The 22,092-nt window shown below is 41.3% G+C and overlaps 1 protein-coding gene across 4 annotated transcripts in view; it reads left to right on the top strand.

Moving 5' to 3' along the window:
* LOC120860722 (sterile alpha motif domain-containing protein 12) overlaps positions 1-22,092 on the top strand; it is a 449,519-nt gene that overhangs the window by 15,126 nt on the left and 412,301 nt on the right. For 2 of the 4 annotated variants that reach the window (XM_040236469.1, XM_040236468.1), the window contains exon 2: positions 5,735-5,938. The exons of the other annotated variants lie outside the window; for them this stretch is intronic. In XM_040236469.1, coding sequence (XP_040092403.1) covers positions 5,735-5,938 — 204 coding nt within the window. The remainder of the gene's footprint in view (positions 1-5,734; positions 5,939-22,092) is intronic. 4 annotated transcript variants of the gene reach the window in all.

Here is a 22,092-nt window from a genome sequence, read left to right as displayed (position 1 = left end):
CTGGAGGCCTCTAATCCTTGGCTCAAGTGATAAGTTTCTCTTTCTCTCTCCTAGTATTTTATTCATTCACTATAACTGTATCTTCTAAATAGTCATATGAAAGTAATATTTAAACAGACACTTTTCAGGTATGAAAAATTTTCCTATTTACCCTAGAAAGAAAAAATATGAAAACAGAAATAAGGAACTAAGAATAACAATAGTTAACATATATTAGGCACTTGCTGATATTAGCAGCTGGGACTGCTGCTCAGCCAACATACATTGGTATAGCTGTTATTGGTTGTTAATAGACAAGGACTTTACTGATGGATTGGGGTCCAGGCCATACTGGTGGTCTTAAATCCTCTGACTGTTCCAGTAATCCTACAAGATGGTTGTTAATATGCATTTCCTACATAACAAAATTAAAGCCCAGACAGATTAAATAACTTCCCCCACATCACTGTTGTGTATTGTTCAGTCACCCAGTTGTGTCTGACTCTGTGACCTCATGGACTGCAGTATGCCAGGCTGCCCTGTCCTTCTCTATCTCCCAGAGTTTGCTCAAACTCCTGTCCATTGAGTCGGTGATATCATCCAACCATCTCATCCAGTGTCACCCCCTTCTACTCCTGCCTTCAGTCTTTCCCAGCATCAGGGTCTTTTCTACTAAGTTCGCTGTTCACATCAGATGACCAAAATACTGGAGCTTCAGCTTCACCATTAGTCCTTCCAACTAGTATTCAGGGTTGACTTCTCTCAAGACTCATTGCTTTGTTCTCCTTGCTGTCCAAGAGACTTTCAGGAATCTTCTCCAGCACCACAGTTCCAAGGCATCAATTCTTTGGCTCTCACAACCGTACGTGACCACTGGGAAGACCATAGCCTTGACTATACAGACCTTTCTCAACAGAGTAATATCTCTGCTTTTTCAACACACCGTCTAGGTTTGTCATAGCTTTCCTGCCAACAACCAATCATCTTCTGATTTCATGGCTGCAGTCACTATCCTCAGTGATTTTAGAGCCCAAGAAGAGGAAATCTGTCACTACTTCCACCTTTTCCCCTTTTACTTGCCATGAGGTTGGAGAAGACTCTTGAGAGTCCCTTGGACTGCAAGGAGATCCAATCAGTCCATTCTGAAGGAGATCAGCCCTGGGATTTCTTTGGAAGGAATGATGCTAAAGCTGAAACTCCAGTACTTTGGCCACCTCATGCGAAGAGTTGACTCATTGGAAAAGACTCTGATGCTGGGAGGGATTGGGGGCAGGAGGAGAAGGGGACAACAGAGGATGAGATGGCTGGATGGCATCACAGACTCGATGGATGTGAGTTTGAGTGAACTCCAGGAGTTGGTGATGGAGAGGGAGGCGTGGCGTGCTGAGATTCATGGGGTCGCAAAGGGTCGGACACGACTGAGCGACTGAACTGAATGGGACCGGATGCCATGATCTTAGTTTTAAGCTAGCTCTTTCACTCTCCTTCAGCCTCAGCAAGAGGCTCTTTAGTTCCTCTTCGCTTTCTGCCATTAGAGTGGAATCATCTGCATATCTGAGGTTGTTGGTGTTTCTCCCATCTATCTTGATTCCAGCTTGTAACTCATTCAGTTGGCATTTCTCATGATGTGCTCAGAGTAAAGGTTAAACAAACAGGGTGACCAGCTGGTAAATGATGGATCAAGAATTCAACCACCAATTCAGATGACTTCAGTGCCCATTCTGTTGCTATTAAACAAGAATGCCACCCTGATACAGCCAGTATATCACCCTGGGAGAGTTTATATTTCTTCCTTGACTTTATGTAGGTAATTGACTGTACCTGGTGTAATTTTATTCTGCCCCCTTTCTGCTGCTGCTGTTGCTTCTTTCATGTCCGACTCTGTGCAGCCCCATAGACGGCAGCCCACCAGGCTCCCCTGTCCCTGGGATTTCTCCAGGCAAGAACACTGGAGTGGGTTGCCATTTCCTTCTCCAATGCAGGAAAGTGAAATCGCTCAGTCGTGTCCGACTCTTAGCAACACCATGGACTACAGCCTACCAGGTTCCTCCATCCATGGGATTTTCCAGGCAAGAGTACTGGAGTGGGTTGCCATTGCCTTCTCTTTTCTGCCCCCTTCTGTTCTTAAAAAATGTCTGTAAGCATGATGCTCAGTTTCATTCTCTTCAGTTGCAGCACTACTGAGGACAATGATTAGAGCTCTTGACAGGGCAACAGATATGTAACTGTCCACGTTTCTCAAGGTATCATCACAGCGCTAGTCCTGTAATTTGTTGATGGTTATTGTCAAGGTCACAACCATAGGAAATACATTTTATAATGAAAGGTGTATGTGTTTCGGTCTTCTCTGGTGACTCAGATGGTAAAGAATCTACCTTCAATGCAGGAGACCCAGGTTCGATCCCTGGGTGGGGAAGATCCCTGGAGAAGGAAATGGCAATCCACTCCAATAATATTGCCTGGAAAATCCCATGGACAGAGGAGCCTGGTAGGCTATAGTCCATGGGGTCGCAAAGAGTCGGACACGACTGATCGACTTCACTTCACTTCCTTTTATTCTTAAAAATGTTCTTTTAACAAGGTTTTCTACCTTTGCTTCTGAAGTTTCATCTTGGTCTCCTAAATCTGTCTATCTAGTTATTCCCTAATGTAGTGGTCCCCAACCTCCAGGATCTAATGCTTGTTGATCTGAGCTGATGTAATAATAATAGAAGTAAAGGACACGATAAACGTAATGCGCTTGAATCATCTGGAAACCATCCCCCCAACCCCAGTCTGTGGAAAAATTGCCTTTCACAAAACCAGTCCCTGGTGCCAAAAAGGTTGAGGACCACTGCCCTAATGTCTCATTGATATATTCTTGTTTATCCTATGGAGGATGTTCAGCCATCTTTATTCTTAACGTTCTAAAATCTTTGATCATGTAAACATTCAGAATCACTGTTATTTTTATATTCAGCTACTATGTAACTGTGTCCTCCAAGTGCTGCTTGAATGCTCAGTCTTGTCCAGCTCTTTGCCATCCCATGGACAAAGAGTCCAGGCTCTTCTGTCCATGGAATTTTTCAGGCAAGAATACCAGAGTGGGTTGCCATTTCATCCTCCAGGGGATCTTCTCAACCCAGGGATCAAGCCCACATTCTGCACTGAAGGCAGATTCTTTACCACTGAGTCACCTGGGAAGCCCTCTAAGTGTTAGATATTTGTAAATTAGGGTTACATTTTCAGATGAGTCATGCCCATTTTTTTTATATAAATGAATATAGACAGATATTCTCTACCATTTATTAAGGGTTTACTGTACACCAAGGATTGTGGCTTATAACCATTTTTAATAATGCCTGCTACAATATATGCATTCCCATTTTGCATATGAGGAAACACGCTTTGGTTAAGTATCTGTATGAGGCTACTTAATAAAAGAAACAGAATGAAGCCTGTATATGTATGTACGTTTAAGAACATCATCATAGTGTCTAAATTCTTTGAGTACTTACTATGTGCAAGGAAGTATATTAAGCACTTTATAAACTTGAGATTTTATTTTTATTAGTTTTGTGAGCTTAATTTCAAAATGAGTTATTTCCTTTAAAAAATGCTTAAAATGAGGTATTGTTTTCTTAATGTCCTATAAACTTATCACTAATTCCAAACAAAAATTTGTTTGTTAAAGCTCTTCTCCATACATTCATATGGTATTCTGTCAATCTCTTCTCATTGAAGAAAAATTTCCCCAAAGAATTCTGGCTGGTTTTAAGAAGTCCATTTCTAGACTTGCTTTAGAGCTGCCGTGTTTGGGTTTCCTTCCACCAGCCTCCTTGGGTTGCCCTTCTTGGCGTCTGTGTTATAGTCCCTCTTCTAGGACCCTAGATCTATCTCTTATTTTGTTTCCACCTTCGTTCTGATGGACCCTATCCCCCCGTTACCTCCTGAGAAAAGGTACATGGGAAGCATACTTTTGAGAACTTCGTATCTGATGAGGTGTGTATTCAACCCTTGTATTTAATTGATAAATTGATTAGACTTTTAAAAATAAGTTGAAAATTGCCTTCCCTCCCAATGTTGAAGCCTCTAATATCTTCTAGTTTCCAGTCCTGGTTTTGAGAAATCTGAAGCCTCACCATTCTTGATCATTGGTATGAAATACACATTTTTTTGAAATTATTAAATCTTTTCTATTTCTAGTGCTGAGAAACTTGATGAGACTATGCTTTGGTGTGAGTCTATTTCTATCCATTGCATTGTGTACTTAGTGGTTTTTCAAAGTAGAAACTCATGTCATTCACTTCTGAGAAGTTTTTTGAATTATTTATTTGATTTCCTTTTATCCAATTCATTCTGTTCTTTATTTCTCTGGCTGCTATTTTTGAGATGATAAATTTCCTGGACTGGTTCTTATTTTTGAAATCTATGTTTCCTATTTCTCATCTCTGTTCTTTTTGTTCTGTTTTCTGGTAGATTAATTTTATCTTTCAAACTTCTATGACACTTATAATTTCTACTATCATTTTTAACTTTCCAAAGAGATTTTTTTTTAGTTTTCTGAAGTTTTTATAGCATCCTAATCTTGTTTTGTGGATGTAATCTTTTTATATTTTATTGAGGATATTAATGCTAACATTTTTATTTTTTCAACTGAAATTTATTTCACTCTGTATTTCTTCCAGTGCACTTTTCTTTCTATTCATTCTGGTCTTTTTTGATTGAATATTGTCAGATGTTTGTAAATATTAGGCTTTCCTTATATTTAAATAGCCCATGCTAAAAATTAGGAAGATCTCTTTAAATTGGGTCTGTCAATCATGGTTTTCATTGTAAGATGAATTGGCTGAATATTTTTTAGGACAAGGGAGTGGGTCATCTTATGTCAGGACTTCTAGGGTTTTTTTTTTGTTGTTGTTGTTGTTGTAGGTGGCGGTTTGTTTTTAATTGGGCTGGGCTGGTTAATTACTCAGAAGACCCAGTATTCAAACTCTAGTATCTGATTGCTGAGTATAAGCCTTGTCACCAATTAACTTCCATTATCTAGGTATATTTTATTATTTTTAAGAAAGTTGGCAATCTAAGCGTAGATTTTCTATGAATGCCCATTTCCAAAGAGGATGCTTTTAACCAGAAATTTTCTTCCACTACAGTTATAACCTGTGTGTGTGTATATGAGTTCCTAAAAGAATAACTGGTGCATAGTAGGTGCTCAGAAAACAACTGTTGCCTGAATTCATATTTTTCTCAGCACATCAGGCTTTTTGAACAATGTACAATGAGATGAGAAAAAAGCCTTAAGTTTTGTAACTTCCATCCTAGTGCTATAGTGTACATATAATCACTCAGATTTGACAAAAGCAGTCCGGCAAACTAACATCTTAATAGAGTCAACCCTGAGAGAGAGAGTGTTCTGTTTATGGAACTTCTTGGAGTAAGAGTGTATTTTATATTTGAGACCAGGGGTGGTTGTTGAAGTGGCAGCCAGCTATAAGTCAGCCTGGAAAGGGTGAGTGGAAAAGTGCTGGCTCAGATCACAAAGCTGCTCCTGTTAGGAACCTGCAGACCCTTGTGTGTTCAGATGGTGGCATTTTGGAACTTGATTTAAGCACACAGTCTGCTGACTGCTTCCTAGAGACTTGCCCATCTGCTCCTTTCTGCTGATTGGGTCGTTTTGAACTTAGAGAGATGTCCCCATGGGTCTCCCACAGCTGCCTCTTTCCGTTCTGACCTAGCTTTTTCTCCTCGCTTGTCCTCTGTGTCTTCCCACCAGTTCTTCATCATTGGGGTGGAAATGGAGGAGAGCTGGGTGATGCTGAGCTGGCCTCTGTGGAAGAGCCAACTGTGGAACCCAGAGGACTCGCCTGTTGGCATGACCACGTGCTCTGTGGTGATGCCTTTGTCGTCTGTCTGAACATCTGGGTTCCCAGTCTCAGGGAGCCGCCAGTAGGTCAAGACTCCCTGAAAGAAGAAGGAGGTGAGCAAGACCTCTCCCCTGAGGGCAGTGAGTCCATGTTTAAAGATAATCTTTCAGAAAAGCTTGAACTTAGATTCAGTCAGCCAACCATGTTGGGTCTGTCAGGAGATGAGAGGGAAAAAAAACGGTACTGTACAGAGAAACAAGGTCATAATGAGGAGAATGTGGTGTCTGGAAATACATAAAGAAGAATCATTCACTATGTATGAAGGAAAATAAATTACCCAGTTAACAAAGCTTTATTAAAAATTATCCAGTTACAAAGACCTAAAAGCATAGTTTGTTGCAAACCTGAAGGTTTAAAAAAATTTTTTTACATAATTTGCTATATTCTGTTACTATCCTAGAGGGAGATACTATTAGAAATTCAAGAATTAAAAAATGCAACATAGCAGCATTTCCTTACCAGTCAATTTAACCTTTTAAAATAATTATAATTACACATTTATTACATATACCCTTTGGAAAGTAGAAAGAAAAAAATATTATCCAGGGACCTAACTTTGAAAGACAGCCACTGTTAGTATTTGGCGTATTTTCTTCTAGGCTTTTTCTTTGTATGGTTTTTGGTTTTGCATAGCAGGCATAAGGCATTTTACTTGCCTCATAGTAGATTTTTTTGGTCTTCAATTGGAGTCAACTGTGGTTATATTCTGATAATACATGTCTGTGATTTATTCTTTTCTTGTCATGAGGCTGAATAAGCAGTGCTTTAGTTCTTGGCTTGAATAAATTCTTTATATGCTTTTAACATAAAACATTGTTCAGATTAGAAAGTGAATAATCCTTAGAGCAAAGAAGTGTGATGTATGTTTCACAACCCTTTTTTAAAAAAGTATCAGATCTTTAAAAAAGAAAAAAGTCAGAAGCACAAAAATGGCTTGGGGAAAATGTGTGAAACAAAGATAAGATTTTTAAGGTTTCCAGATGGGAGGCAGTCTCTCAGTGGCCCTAGGACACATGATAGATGCCTAGCATTGCTTATTAAATAGACAATAATCTTTATTACATATAACATGGTGGTCTCAAGGCAGAGAGGGAAACCTTTATCTTTTCCCTTGGAAAAGGCACGGAAAAGAACAGTTGAGTGCAAAAGAGGCACTGCTGAAGCCAGTTGGAAATTCTGGCCCTGCCTTCACTGCTAACTAGTTGCTGCATCAGAGGCACCTGCCCTCAATATCATAACCAGTAAAATGAGGTGGTTAAACTATATAATTTTAATAAGTTTCTCTCCTCCTCTGACTCAATGAGTTTATGATCCTGGGACCAAACACTGAGAATATAAAGGTGCAGAAACCCAGCAACTTGACTCTTCCTTTTCCTCTTCCTTCACATCTAGTTAGTTACCAGGTTTGACCCATTTTACTATCTAAGTCAGGGTCTGGCAAACGACCATGCTAGGACAGAGTTATGCTCATTAGTTTACGGATTTATTGCTGCGTTTGTACTGCAGCTTCCCTGGTGGATCAGCTGGTAAAGAATCCACCTGTGATGCAGGAGACGCCAGTTTGATTCCTGGGTTGGGAAGATCTGCTGGAGAAGGGATAGGCTACCCACTCCTGTATTCTTGGGCTTCCCTTGTGATTTAACTGGTAAAGAATCTGCCTGCAATGCGGGGGACCTGGGTTTGATCGCTGAGTTGGGAAGATCCCCTGGAGGAGGAAACAGCTAATCACTCCAGTACTCTGGCCTGGAGAATTCCATGGACTGTGCAGTCCACGGGGTCGCAAAGAGTCAGACATGACTGAGCAACTTTCACTTTTGTACTGCTGTGGCAGAGTTGGGCAATTGCAACACTGTCTGGTTAGCAAAGCTGTAAATATTTACTATCCAGACCCTTGACAGTAAAAGCTAATCAACCCCTGATCTAAATAATTTACAAACACATCGCCTCTCATTTTCACCACCTTTGTCCTAACTTAGGTCTTCATCTCTTCTCACCTGGAGAACCCAAGAGCCTTAATCTTAAGGTTTCTCATTCTAGTTTTGAGCCTCCCAAATGTGTTGCATACAGATACAGGATAATTTTTTAGAAAAAATTTGAAATGGCAGTTTGCTTGCTTAAAACTCTCAAGAGGCACCCTGTTGAACTTAGGATAAAAATCCCAGTTCCTTACCTAACACACAGTTCGAAAACCACTCCACTGACATCTGAAGACCCTTCTAGTCCTGAGACTAGGAGTGTGTTTGATGTGACACATGTGATATGAATTTCAGCCTTAGAAAACCCAACCTAACTCAACCAGGCTTGAGTACAAGGAGGCTTTATATTGGCTCACCTAACTAAGAAGCCTGGGTGCAGATCTGGATGAAACCTTTCCCAAGGCTAGGTTTCTAGTTATGTCGCCTGAAATCTGTTTCTCTGTTGGCTCCTCTGCTGTGGTAGCCCTGTTCACACAGTGGCTTTCATCTTGGGAGGTCAGGACTGCCATAGCAATTCCTGCCTCATAGCCTCCTGTGGACACATCTTATCCCTCACAAGTGCAGAGAGCTCTCTGATTGGACAGCATAGGTCATGTGATCGATGGTAAGGGACTGTGCTGAGGGGTTTAGGGCCAGTGCCTGTGCTTGAGCTCAGGAATTGGCGACATCCCCCCTGAACCGTAAGGAGTGGGAGGAGGAGGAGGGCATTATCCCCAAGGAAATATTGGGCTGTTGTGAAGACAGGATGGAGGTGGACTGGAACAAAATAACCAAGATTCGCTGAGCATGCCATGAGCAGGAGCCCTTTGACAGTTGTGCAGTAGTAGTTGCAATGATTACCTGGAGAGGCAGACTATCACAAGATCTGGGAATTGTGATTGCCTTTCTCAGTGGTTCTTAATTCTGGCTCTTTGTTAGAAGGACGAGATGCCTGGGCTCTTCGAGGACCAATGAACTTGGGAGCTCTTTCTGGTTGGCTAAGTAAGAATGATTTAACAAGTTCTCCAAGTGACTGTAATGTGTAGCTAAGGTGACCCATTGACTGGGCTTAGATCCTGACTTCATTTACTGGTCTATGGAATGGGAACAATTCTATCGTCCATCCAGATTTGGGGAATGAATAAATGAGGTGATTCTATCACCCATCATCCAGCCAAATTTGGGTGATGTATGTAAGGAATATTGCCTACCTACTTACTCAAGTAAAGGGTAGTTGGTTTTTGTTGTTGTTGTTTTTAAATAAGGGCACCGGTTACGTTGGATTAAGGCTCACCTTCATTGCCTCATTTTACCTTGATTACCTCTTTAAAGGTCCTGTTTCCCAATATAGTTACATTGGGGCTTAAAACATTAGCATATGAATTTCTGTGTGTGTGTAGGGGGGGTCACAATTCGGTCCACAGCAGGTACTGATCTTTTCATTCTCTGATGATAGCTAGTGTTTCTTTACCCAGAAAAATAGAGACATACATACACGTTAAACCTTGCATACGTTTATGGACTTTGAAGATTCCTGTTAAAAGGGAACATTCGAAGCAGTCTTGCAGAGGAAAATAAATACCAGAGACAAGGAGGTGTGTAAAAGAGGACAAGCCCATTCATTCATTCACTTACTCACTTAACAGTTATTTGCCGAATGCTGCTGCATGAATCAGGCCCTGTGCTAGGGTTATAACAATGACCCAGGCAAGGCTCCTTTGTCTCATGACTTAGTTTTTTATTTCTGGAGTTGGGCAGTAAACACATCCACAATTCTGTATCAGAGAGCACCTAGTGCTATGTGTTAGAGAATCGGAATGGAGTGATGGGGTGGTGTTTGCCTGGGAAGCCATTTAGATTTTGTGGTCAGGAATGTCTTCGCCGAGAAGATGCTGCTGAAGTGGAGGCCTGCATAACAAGGAGTCAGCCGTGCACAAAGGGGCAGAGGGTTGATGGCTGATGAAATGCCTGCTAGTCCCCGGTTTATTTTAGTATCAGCTGGCAGAGCCACCCCCTCCAGCACCAGCTGCTTCTCAGATTCCCTTCTGCCCACAGAGCCAGCCTTCAGGATCTGCTCTGAGATAGGCATGGCTCTTGTGGATTGCTCCCCTCGCTCTGGATGTCTTTCTCTTATCCTGTTGCAGAAATGTTTAGATCACGTGTTCAAAGCGGGTGAAACCCATCGAGGCAAATATCGGTGCCTCTAAATTCTCATTGACATTCCCAGAGCTTAGTCACTATTGTCTCCTGCCTGAATTAGAGTTACCATTGTAAGGAGAGAAGTTGGCATTGGTGTTGTGGTAAATGCATAAACAATCGTGCTGTGTAACAGCACAGTTGTGCTTCCGTAACAACATGGGAATTAAAGGGACCTCAAACAGCACTGGGATGGGATGGAGAAGACTTTCCCTAGAAGCTGCATCCTGAAAGGTCCCCACTGGCCTTGAGATAAAGAGCAGAATTCTACTGTAGCTTTCAGACTCCTATGGGTCTGGCACCTGCCACCTTTTCTAGTTCTCTACCTCTCGGCTGAGAGAGGCTGGGATCAGTTCTACTCTGTGTGTCTCATCCTAGGGCGAAGTTTGAAAGAGTAGTTGCCTCTAGGCATGCCCTTTCCCTGCTTATGACAAGTGCATGTGAAGCCAAGCAAACTTCATAGCATGCTGAACTCTGTTGCTCACGTCTCCTACACTCACAGCCACTGACCAAATGAACTTACATGGTCAAGACCAAAGTCATCGTATAGGAACATATTCTGCTCCGAGGGTAGGAGAGTGAATGTTTATCAAGCAGTAATCTGATCCATCCTAGCAGCATGAGTGCTTGCAGAAGGAAATGACAACCCACTCCAGCATTCTTGTGTGAAAAATCCCATGGACAGAGGAGCCTGGTGGGCTATAGTCCATGAGGTCGCAGAAGAGTTGGACACAACGACTAAGGCAATCTGATCCACCCCAGCAGCGTTAAGTGCTTAGAAAAGTGCCCATATAGGTTGACCTAAATTAGAAACAACAGTTTACTACCTAACAATCTAATGTCTGGAAGTGGGAAAAGAGAAGTTTGTCAATATATTCACAACAGAGTTGAGGAAAGATTATTATATAGGGTGAGATGAGCATGTCAATAGACTTTTGGGAGGAATGAGTAGGCTGGTTGAAAATGGAAGGTGGGGCAAAGCTTGAGGATTCTGCTGAAATTGGAAAGTACGAACTTAGAGCAGTACCTTTTTTCTCGTGGTTTTTAATAGCAGCAGCCAAGAAGGCAAACAGTTGGACTGATAACTTTCTGTGAACTGAACTTTATGTGCTTGATCCCCACTCCCTTCTCCTCTCTAATCTTAAGGAGAGACTGAGATAGTGTAACAGTTGGTGTTTACAATGTTTTAATTACTGTCATATTGAGAACTGACTAGAAGCATCTTTAGAAATAATTTATACTACCATAAAATGAATTGCTAATCTTTCAGAGAGTATTCTTTAGCATTGTTTTTGTTTGTATACCAGCCAAGAAGAGCTAGACCAATCAGTGAAGACACTGCTAAAATATTTTAGAAGCATTGTCTGATTTGAAGAGCTAAGTGGGGATATAAATCCTTTCTCAAATACTCACTCGCACTCACTGCTATTCGCTTGTGGTTTTGTCGTCATTGTCTCCTAGGGCAGTGTGCGTCTATGTGCTTAACATGTCTACAACAGGCACACCCACCAGTGCTCAGTGGTAGGGCTCACAGGTGGGAACATAAGGGCAGTGGAGTATGTGTTGACTTGTACCAGGAGGCATTGTTCAGAGTCCTTATGGTGAGCCCAGTACTGAAAGCGTCAAAGGTAATGATGTTGATAATTAACATGATCCATTTGATGCCTAACTTTTGAGTGGTGACTTGAAGTGGTAGCATACTGCCCTGAATCATGAAAGAAAGCTTTGGGAGTTCAGATGAAGTAATACAAGTATGTGTTGGGATAGGGGAGAGGGTTTTAATGAGACTTAAACTGTATCTTTGACTCAGGTGGTTAAGAATCTGCCTGCAATGAGGGAGACCCAGGTTCGATTCCTGGGTAGATAAGATCCCCTGGAGAAGGGAATAGCTACTCACTCAGGTATTCTTGCCTGGAGAATTCCATGCACAGAGGAGCCTGTCGGGCTACAGTCCATTGGGTCACAAAGAGTGAGACATGACTGAGTGATTCACTTTCGAACTGTATCTGAAGGCCACATGCATATCAACATGTGAAAGATCTCATCATAGTCATCCATGTTCCTGAAACATATTAGCTAAATTTCTCCCTGCTCAAAATCTTGCTTTTCCAACTGTTTAGTGAAAAATATTACCTCTTATCCTAATACTCAAGACATCACTCTCTCATTATAATCTGCTCCCAGATTATCCTGTCTCATCTTCATGATTTTTTTTCATTTAGGTTTTAAAAGACTTGTTCCTTCTTGTAAATGCTCCAGACTTCCCTAATCTGCACTTTTTATTTCTATTTTTTAAAATTATTGGTTTATACTTGATTTGCAGTATTGTTTTAGTTTCAGGAATACCACAAAGGGAATTAATTATACACATATCCAAGGCTTCCCTGGTGGCTCAGAGGTTAAAACGTCTGCCTGGAATGTGAGAGACCTGTGTTCCATCCCTGGGTCAGGAAGATCCCCTGGAAAGGAAATGGCAACCCACTCCAGTATTCTTGCTTGGAGAATCCCATGGACGGAGAAGCCTGGTGGGCTACAGTCCACAGGGTCGCAAAGAATCGGAGATGACTGAGCGACTTAACTTTTACTTTCACTTTCATACATATATCCACTCTTTTTCTTTTTCTTTCCCCATATAGGCCATTGCAGAGTAATGAATTGAGTTCTCTGTGCTATACAGCAGGCTCTTATCAGTTTATCTATTTTATATATAGTAGTGGGCATATGTCAGTCCCAGTCTCCTACTTGGTCCTTCTGCTTAGATGCCTTCTCCTGATCTATGAGTACAAACCTCACCTCTTCAAACCCAGTCTAAAATTCCAAGTTCCTGTGAAGTCTTGCCTGTTTTAGAGGAGATGGTGGTGGTAGCTGGAAGTAATTATTCCTTCTCATTTTGGAAGCCTGTCATCATTACTTCTTCAGCAGTGTTTATTTCCACCCTGTCTTATCATCTGCAAATAAATGTTGGATTGCTTATTTATGGTCATTATCATAGAAATGTTCGATCTTCTAGTTTTCATAGACAAGTAATTTCTTAAAATGGGGGTGCTGAGTTCCTGTAACTTTTTTGTTAACATTAAAACTTACGTACACAGATTCAGAGGTACTTGGTTTTCCCAGGTGCACCAGTGGTAAAGAATCTGACTGCCAATGCAGGAGACATAAGAGACGCAGGTTCAGTCCCTGGGTTGGGAAGATCCCCTGGAAGAGGGCATGGCAATCCACTCCAGTATTCTTGCTGGAGAGTCTCATGGACAGAGGAGCCTGGTGGGCTACAGTCCACAGGGTCTCAAAATAATCAAACATGAATGAGGGGACTTAGCAAACTCACAGCACAGAGGTACTCACAAACTCTAATTTCATAAAAGATACACAGTTGACATCAGGAAATTCAGGGAAAACAGTATCAAAATGAAGGACACGGCTTTATACTGGAAACATGATCAGTGGAAAACTCCTAAGAGTCTGTTTCCATTGAGAACCAATGACATTTACATCGCATATATTTCTCTTCTCTGGGTAGGCATTTGGGAGCCACTATTTTAGTACACTGTGAGCTTTGCCAGAGCTGAATTATCTCTGACTCCTAATTTATCTTTGTCTTTCTCAGATATCTTGGGTCTCTAAAAGCTTATAACAGCAATAACAACAAAAACTGATTGTGACAACAGAGCAAAGAGTTGGGGAGTAGATATTTCAAACATCTGACAGTTGTCTAAAATAACCAAACAAGCACATCACTTTTATAAAAGTCTATCTGAAATGTGTATGAAAGGACAATAGACAGGTTACAAGGGATCTTCATCCTCAACGAGCAAAAATTTTACAAAATTCCAAATTATGGCATTATATTTCATCATTTTCTTATCCTTAAAATGTAGGTTTGTTGTCCAGTCGCTAGGATGTGTCTGACTCTGTAACCCCAGGGACTGCAGCACACCAGGCTCCTCTGTCCTCCACTATCGCCCAGAGTTTACTCAAATTCATGTCCATTGAGTTGATGATGCTATCTAATCATCTCATCTTTTGCTGCCCACTTCTCCTCCTGCCTTCAATCCTTCCCAGCATCAGGGTGTTTTCCAGTGAGTCAGCTGTTCGCATCAGGTGGCCAAAGTATTGGAGCTTCAGCATCAGTACTTCCAGTGAATATTCAGGGTTGGTTTCCTTTAGAATTGACTGGTTTGATCTCCTTGTGGTCCAAAGGACTCTCAAGACTCTTCTCCAACACCACAGTTCAAAAACATCAGTTCTTCGGTGCTCAACCTTGTTTATGGTCCAGCCCCCACATCCACACAGGACTACTGGAAAAAGTATACCTTTGACTATATAGACCTTTGTCGGCAAAGTAATGTCTCTGCTTTTTAATATGCTATCTAGGTTTGTCATAGCTTTCCTTCCAAGGAGCAAGCATCTTTTAATTTCGTGGCTGCAGTCACTGTCTGCAGTAATTTTGGAGCCCAGGAAAATAAAATTTGTCACTGTGTCCACTTTTTCCCCTTATATTTGCCATAAAGTGATGAGACTGGATGCCATGATCTTAGTTTTTTTAAATGTTGAATTTTAAGCCAGCTTTTTCACTCTCTTCTTAAACCCTCATCAAGAGGCTCTTTAGTTCTTCTTCACTTTCTGCTGTTACACTGATATCATCTGCTGAGATTATTGATATTTCTCACAGCAGTCTTGATTCCAACTTGTAATTCATCCAGCCCAGTGTTTCTCATTATGTACTCTGCATATAAGGTAAATAAAAAGGGTGACAATATACAGCCTTGCCATACTCTTTTTCCCAACTTTGAACCAAGTTCTTGTTCCATGTCCAGCTCTAGTCTTTATTTCTTGACCCACATACAGGTTTCTCAGAAGACCAATAGGGGGTCTGGTACTCCCATTTTAAGAATTTTACAGTTTGTTGTGATCCACACACTCAAAGCAGAAGTAGATTTTTTTTTGGAATTCCCTTGCTTTCTCCATGCTCCAAGGAATGTTAGCAATTTGATCTCTGGTTCCTCTGCCCCTTCAAAACCCAGCTTGTACATCTGAAATTTCTTGGTTCACATACTGCTGAAACTTAGCTTGAAGGATTTGGAGCATAACCTTTCTAGCATGTGAAATGAGTGCAGTTCTATGGTAGTTTGAACATTCTTTGGTATTGCAATGAAAACTGACTCTTTCTAGTCCTTTGACCACTACTGAGTTTTCCAAGTTTGCTGACATATTGAGTGCAGTACTTTAACAGCATCATCTTTTAGGATTTGAAATAGCTTGGCTGGAATTCCATCACCTCCACTAGCTTTGTTCTCAAGGGTGTCCAGCTCTAGGTGAGTAATCATACTATCATGGTTATCTGGGTCATTGAGACCTTTATTGTACAGTTCTTCTGTGTATTCGTGCCCCCCCCCCCAATCTTAATCTCTTCTGCTTCTCTAAGTTCCTTACCATTTCTGTCCTTTATTTTGCCTATCCTTGCATGAAATGTTCCGTTGATATCTCCAATTTTCTTGAAGAGGTCTCTAGTCTTTCCCATTCTATTGTTTTCCTCCATTTCTTTGCATCGTTCTTTGAATAAGACCTTCTTATTTATCCTTGCTATTGTCTGGAACCCTGCCTTCATTTGGACATATCTTTCTTTTTCTCCTTTATCTTTTGCTTCTCTTCTCTCCCCAGCTATTTGTAAAACCTCCTCAGACAACTGTTTTACCTTCTTGCATCCTTTTCTTTGAGATGGTTTTGGTCACTGCCTCCTGTACAGTGTTACAAACCTCCTTCCGTAGTTCTTCAGGCACTCCATCAAATCTAATTCCTTGAATCTATTTGTCACCTCTGCTGTATAAGGGATTTGATTTAGGTCATACCTGAGTGTCCTAGTGTTCTTCCCTACTTTCTTCTATTTAAGCCTGAGTTTTGCAATCAGGACCCACTCCAGTGTTCTTGCCTGGAGAATCCCAGGGACGGGGGAGCCTGGTGGGCTGCCGTCTATGTGGTCGCACAGAGTCGGACACAACTGAAGTGACTTAGCAGCAGCAGCAGTAGTTTGCAATCAGGTGCTGATGGTTTGAGCCACAGTCAGCTCCAGGTCTTGTTTTTGCTACTGTATAGATCTTCTCCATCTTTGGCTGCAAAGAACACAGTCAGCCTGATTTTGGTATTGATGGTCTGATGATGTCCATGTGTAGAGTCATTTCTTAGGTTGTGGGAAAAGAGTGTTTGCTATGACCAGTGTTTTCTCTTGGCAAAACTCTGTTAGCTTTGCCCTACTTCATATTGTACTCTGGGGCCAAACTTGCCTGTTATTCCAGGTTTCTCTTGACTTTCTACTTTTGCATTCCAGCCCCCTATGATGCAAAGGACATCTTTTTTTGGTGTTAGTTCTAGAAGGTGTTGTAGATATGGTTATTTAAATCACTTGAAACAAATATAGAAAAGCCAGGAATCATTTCCAAATTCTTGTTTTTTCAGTTCCTTTTCAAGTAACATTTATAGAACAAAACAGTTTGATTTCAGCATTGGGAAGAAAGACACTGATTTTTTTTTCAAGTTTGTACTAGCCACTAGTACGTGCTATAATGATGGAAATGTTCAGTAATCTGCACTCTCTGATATGGTAGCCACAGCAGCACATGGTTGATGAACAATGGAAATGTGGCTGGTGTGACAGAGGAACTAAATTTCATCTGTTCTTAAATATAATTAAAATAGCCACATGCAGCTGTTGGCTCCTGTGTTGGACTGTGTGGCTTCAAAGGATTGACCAAGGAGTACTGAGCGACACTTTGTGGTGCTAATTTGGATGGCATCTTATCAATTTTCTTAGTAAACCTGAGAAACTTGAACATGAGCATTTTTAAAAAAAATTAGTCTCCAGGAAATGATATGCCTATTAAAGGCTCTATTGACTTTTGAGCTACTTTTAGTCCTCAGATCACCATAATTTTTTTTATTTAATTATTTGTTTCTGGCTGTGCTGGGTCTTCACTGCTACATGGGCTTTCCTCTAGTTGCAAAGAGCAGTAACTATTCTTCGTTGTTGTGCACAGGCTTCCCATTGCAGAGGCTTCTCTCGTTGTAGGACACAGGCTGTAAGGCATGTGGTCTTCAGTCTTTTCAGCACGTGGGCTCAGTAGTTGAGGCTCTCAGGCTCTAAGAGCACAGTCTGAACAGTTGTAGCACAAGGCCTTAGTTGCTCTGCGGCATATACGATCTTCCCGGACCAGGGATCAAACTTGTATCTCCTCCGTTGGTAGTGGATTCTTTACACACTGAGCCACCAGGGAAGCCCTATCACAAGTGTTTAAAATGCTGATTCTCAGTCTTTACATTACAGTCGTCTGTTTCCTCCACTGGTATAGCTCTTCTTTGATCGTTTAGGTAATGTGATTTTTGACTTACATGTACTTGTACGCGGACACCAATCCATACATATATGCACCTATAGATAGCGTATATACATTTGTGAAGATCAGGTGAAATGAAGGATGGGAGTTGTCAAACTTGAGTGTTCCTTTAGCCTGAGCATTACTATGAATAGAGAAAATAAGCAAACGGAATTGTCTGCCAAGTTGATCTGGCTCCACCCCCTTGGGGAAGGCGAACACCCACATTCATCAAGTCAAACCAGAACCTATCAGGCCTTTTCATGTTTCTGTGATTTGACAGAAAACTGACGTTACTTCCTGAAATATTCTTTTTTCACTTCACTTGTGGGGTGACCCTTGCCAGAGAATTTTAAAGTTGCTTTTCTTCTCTAAGCCTCTATGTGACCTTTTGTCCTCTTCTCCCCTTCCTAACCACACCAACCAGTCATCCCTTTCTTTTTAGTGGAATTGTGTGTATTTGTGGTCTTGCTTTAGAAGAAATCAGTATCACAAAGATTATATTAACAAGAATGAAGGAAGTAATGATTGCAGCGGTTACCGTCTGTGAGGCATTTAGTAAAATGCCAAGCATTGACTAAACACTTTAAATACATTTTCATCTAACCCTTCTAGAGCATTGTAGAAAAGTTATGATTGTTCCAATTTTATAGATAAGACAACTTAATGCAAAGTAAGTTGTCCAAAGCCTACCACCTGGTCAGTGGTAGGGCCGGGTTTATTTGACTCCAAAGCTCATGGTTTTACTGACGAAGGGTTAATTAAGATGTAGAGAGAAAAAGAAAAACCTCTTATTCCCCACAGTATTGTGGTGTGGTTGGAACAGTGTTGTATGTCATGTGAAAGAGTTCTTGTTTTCATTTTTACCTTAGCCATTTTCATGGTGGCCTTAAGTGGGTCAAGTCTTTCTCTCCTTCTGATTTCTAATTCCCTCCTTCTTCTAAAAAAATACCTTAGTGATAGAAAATGCAACATCCTCCTTATGTTAATTCTACATTATTATACTTCCTCCTCCCTTCTCAAAATACCAGACTGTACTATGTAAAGACTTTTTAAACAATCAGACACTTTCAGTTCATTAGTTTGGTTTGACAGACAGCCATCAGCTCACCTTTAGAGCATATGTTTCAAGGTGCAGCAATTTGCTTTTATTTTTACTTCTGTCCTCATTCCTCAACTCTCACCAAGTTTGTTTATCTATTTGAAAAACTGTCATTTTTTTCCTCTGGCTTTGCTTCACCTTTTTTTTTTTTAAATTTATTTTAGTTTTCCCTTTTCACTTAGGGCTGCTACTTTTCACATCTGTAATGTATTTATCCTTTAAAGTTACATGGTACCATTTTGCTTGTTTAACAGCTGTTAAAATTGTTAATGCCAAATACTCCTCTGTTTTGATGGATGACAGAAGGATATAAATGGAGTGTGGATGCTCACTGACTATGTGCTAAGTGTTGGGTGTCCCATATGTGCCATCTCGTGTTGTCAATACAGTAACAATGTGTGGCTGAGTAATAAGGTCGTATTAGTATTTCCATCTCATGGAAAAGAAGTGATATAACTTGGCTATGATGAAATATATATAGTTAGTAAGTACAGACCTTGGGCTTGCCTCAACATGTAGCTGAACAGAGGGGAGAGGAGGGATTCAGAAACATTTGTAGGGACTTCACTGGCAGTCCAGTGGTTAAGACTGCTTTTCAGTGCAGGGAATGTGAGTTCAGTGGGCAGCTAAGATCCCACATGCTTTGTGGCCAAAAAACCACATCATAAAACAGAAGCGATATTGTTACAAACTCAATAAAGACTTAAAAATAGTCCACATTAAAAAGTCTGAAAAAAATAAAAATGAAAGACAAAACAAACCCCAAAACATTTGTAAATATTTAAGTGTATCTAGTGTTTGTATTCGGAGAAAGCAATGGCACCCCACTCCAGTACTCTTGCCTGGAAAATCCCATGGACAGAGGAGCCTGGTAGGCTGCAGTCCATGGGGTCTCGAAGAGTCAGACACGACTGAGCGACTTCACTTTCACTTTTCACTTTCATGCATTGGAGAAGGAAATGGCAGCCCACTCCAGTGTTCTTGCCTGGAGAATCCCAGGGACGAGGGAGCCTGGTGGGCTGCCGTCTATGGGGTTGCACAGAGTCGGATAAGACTGAAGCGACTTAGCAGCAGCAACGTTTGTATTTTGTTACATTTTAAAGATTACTTTATATTCAGTATGCTGTTGTCATTCAGTTGCTCAGTCGAGTCCAACTCTTTGCAGCCTCATGGATTGCAGCACGCTGGGCTTCCCTGTCCTTCACTATCTCCTGAAGTTTGCTCAAACCCTTGTCCATTGAGTCATTGATGCCATCGAATCATCTCGTCCTCTGTCGCCCCCTTCTCCTGCCTTCAGTCTTTCCCAGCATCAGTGTCTTTTCTAATGAGTCGGCTCTTTGCATCAGGTGGCCAGAGTACTGGAGCTTCAGCTTCAGCATCAGTCCTTCCAATGAATATCCAATAGAAAGCAAGTATTTTAAGCGTTCAGGTCACTGAGTTTTGATACTCACATCATGTTGTGTAACTGAAGCAAGATGTAGAACACTTGCACTGCCAAGGAAATTCCTTTGACTCTTTACAATGAAGTCTTTGTCTCCTCCACTCAGCACTTGAATGTGTCCACTGAGCTTTTTATTTTGAATATTATTTAATCGTGATATTTCCATTTTTCTTCTTTGTCTCTCTCTTTTTTTTTTTTTTTTTGAGATTTTCTTGGCTGAAGCTTTTTGGGTGTGTGTGCAAGAGAGAAAGAGGTTTAATTACTCACTGAAGGATTTTTAACGTGGCCCACATTTAAATTTTTGTCAAATAATTCTGAGATCTGTCATCTTGGTATTGGCATCTATGGATTGATCATTCCCCATTCACTTTGAGGTTCTCCTGCTTCTTAGTTATGTGTGATTTTTTCTGTTCAATCAGAACTTGGACACTTTCTTTTTATGTTATGAGACACTGAAGGGAAGTGTTAGTTGCTCAGTTGTGCCTGATTCTTTGTGCCTCCATGGACTGTAGCCCACCAGGCTCCTCTGTCCATGGAATTCTCCAGGCAAAAATACTGGAGTGGGTAGCCATTCCCTTCTCCAGGAGCTCTTCCTAACCCAGGGATCAAACCTGGATCTCCTGCATTGCAGCAGATTCTTTACCATCTGAGCTACCAGGGAATCCCATGAGACTGAATCTTTCTTACTTCAACCTTCTGTTTTAACTGCTTTTCTTTAACACCACTCTAGCCAAGTAGAGTTAGAAATTCAGGTTCCTCACTCTGCCTAAGTTGAATGCTGGGAGATGGGGCCTCTTTGCTGTTTATCACTGATGATAAACAGCGTGATGAAAGCCCAGGCTCACCACCAGGCTTGCTCTGACATCACCCCAGAAAGGAGGGACTGCCTCCTTGTTGGGGGTGGAAGTGCAACCTTCACACTTCTCAGATGACATTGCAGGGGCGTGGAAGTAACCTTATTACCAACCGACAGAGATGAAGGTCTGGGCTCCTTACTTGGCCTTCTATGACCCACTGGAGATTTTGGAATACCTTATTATAGCCCAGGGCAGGGTGGAAGTTGGGCTTCTCCTTTGCTGATATGAGTGGTTGAGTTACATTTTTACTGTGATGTTAGAGCAATTACTATCTAGAAGTTTCCATCTTGCTAGGCTGCCCTTGTCATGGTCCTTTGTCTACAGAGCACAGGCTCTTATTATCTTACTTTTTGTCGGTGCCGTTTGACACCTCCAGGTTTCAGGTTCTTCAGCTCCAAGTCTGGGATATATGAGGCAAAGAGAGCACCTTGGAAACTCACCTTCATGTCTTTCCTTGAGATCCAAGGTCCCTAGATAGTCTAACTCCTCTTCACCTTTCAGAGTCAGTCTTACATTTGCTTTGTATATAATGCCCAGGATTTTTGTTTTTCCTTAGTAGAGAAAATTGAGAAAAGTGTGTCTCTTCTCTTTTCTCAGAAGCATCCAAGAGGTACTACCTTACAAATTTTTGAGAAAAAAAAATCGTAGTAGATTACATGTAGTAAAGGAAAATACTGTTTTATGAAAACTTGGTTCAGTTCATGTACATAGATACAGCTGTTTGGGCACTGGTTCATAGCATGAAATCTTCTTATAGTATCATGGATAAAAATGTTTTAGTCACCATTGTAAACCACCTGTTTTCTTATCAGTCTGATACCTGAGTCCTCTAAAGCTTCACAGAACTTCTGAGTTTGTCTGCCTTTGTATTCTCCTCATGAAATAACAGTTAATGGAGGTTGTCCAAAGCCTTCCCCCACTGTCCTGATGGTGAAATGTGTAAGTTAAGCATTATCTGAATTTCTGCTATGTTTAGTCCAGATATCATGGGTATGAAGGGTGAATACTTGCTGTGGTTGCCACAGTTAAGTAGTCTTGGGGAAATGAGATTCTCTTAATCTGTTTTACAAAGGGGACGTCGTCTCTGTGGACACATTGAGTCAGTGTGAGTGTTCTTCACGTGGCTCAGAGGAGACGGCGTCCCGACTCAGCTGCACATGGCCTGAACACCTGGCTGGGACCGACACTCACCCAGGTGCCGCTGTGGCAGCCACAAGGCAGTTGTCAAGGCTACCATCTACCGTAGGGCAGACTCCTGAGGCCAGTACAGTGTGTTTCCAGCATCCGGC

The sequence above is a fragment of the Oryx dammah genome, unplaced genomic scaffold, assembly GCF_014754425.2.
Source record: "Oryx dammah isolate SB20612 unplaced genomic scaffold, SCBI_Odam_1.1 HiC_scaffold_11164, whole genome shotgun sequence".
NCBI lineage: Eukaryota > Metazoa > Chordata > Mammalia > Artiodactyla > Bovidae > Oryx > Oryx dammah.
The sequence above is the reverse complement of the archived record's forward strand: the minus strand, read 5'-3'. Positions and strand labels throughout refer to the sequence as shown.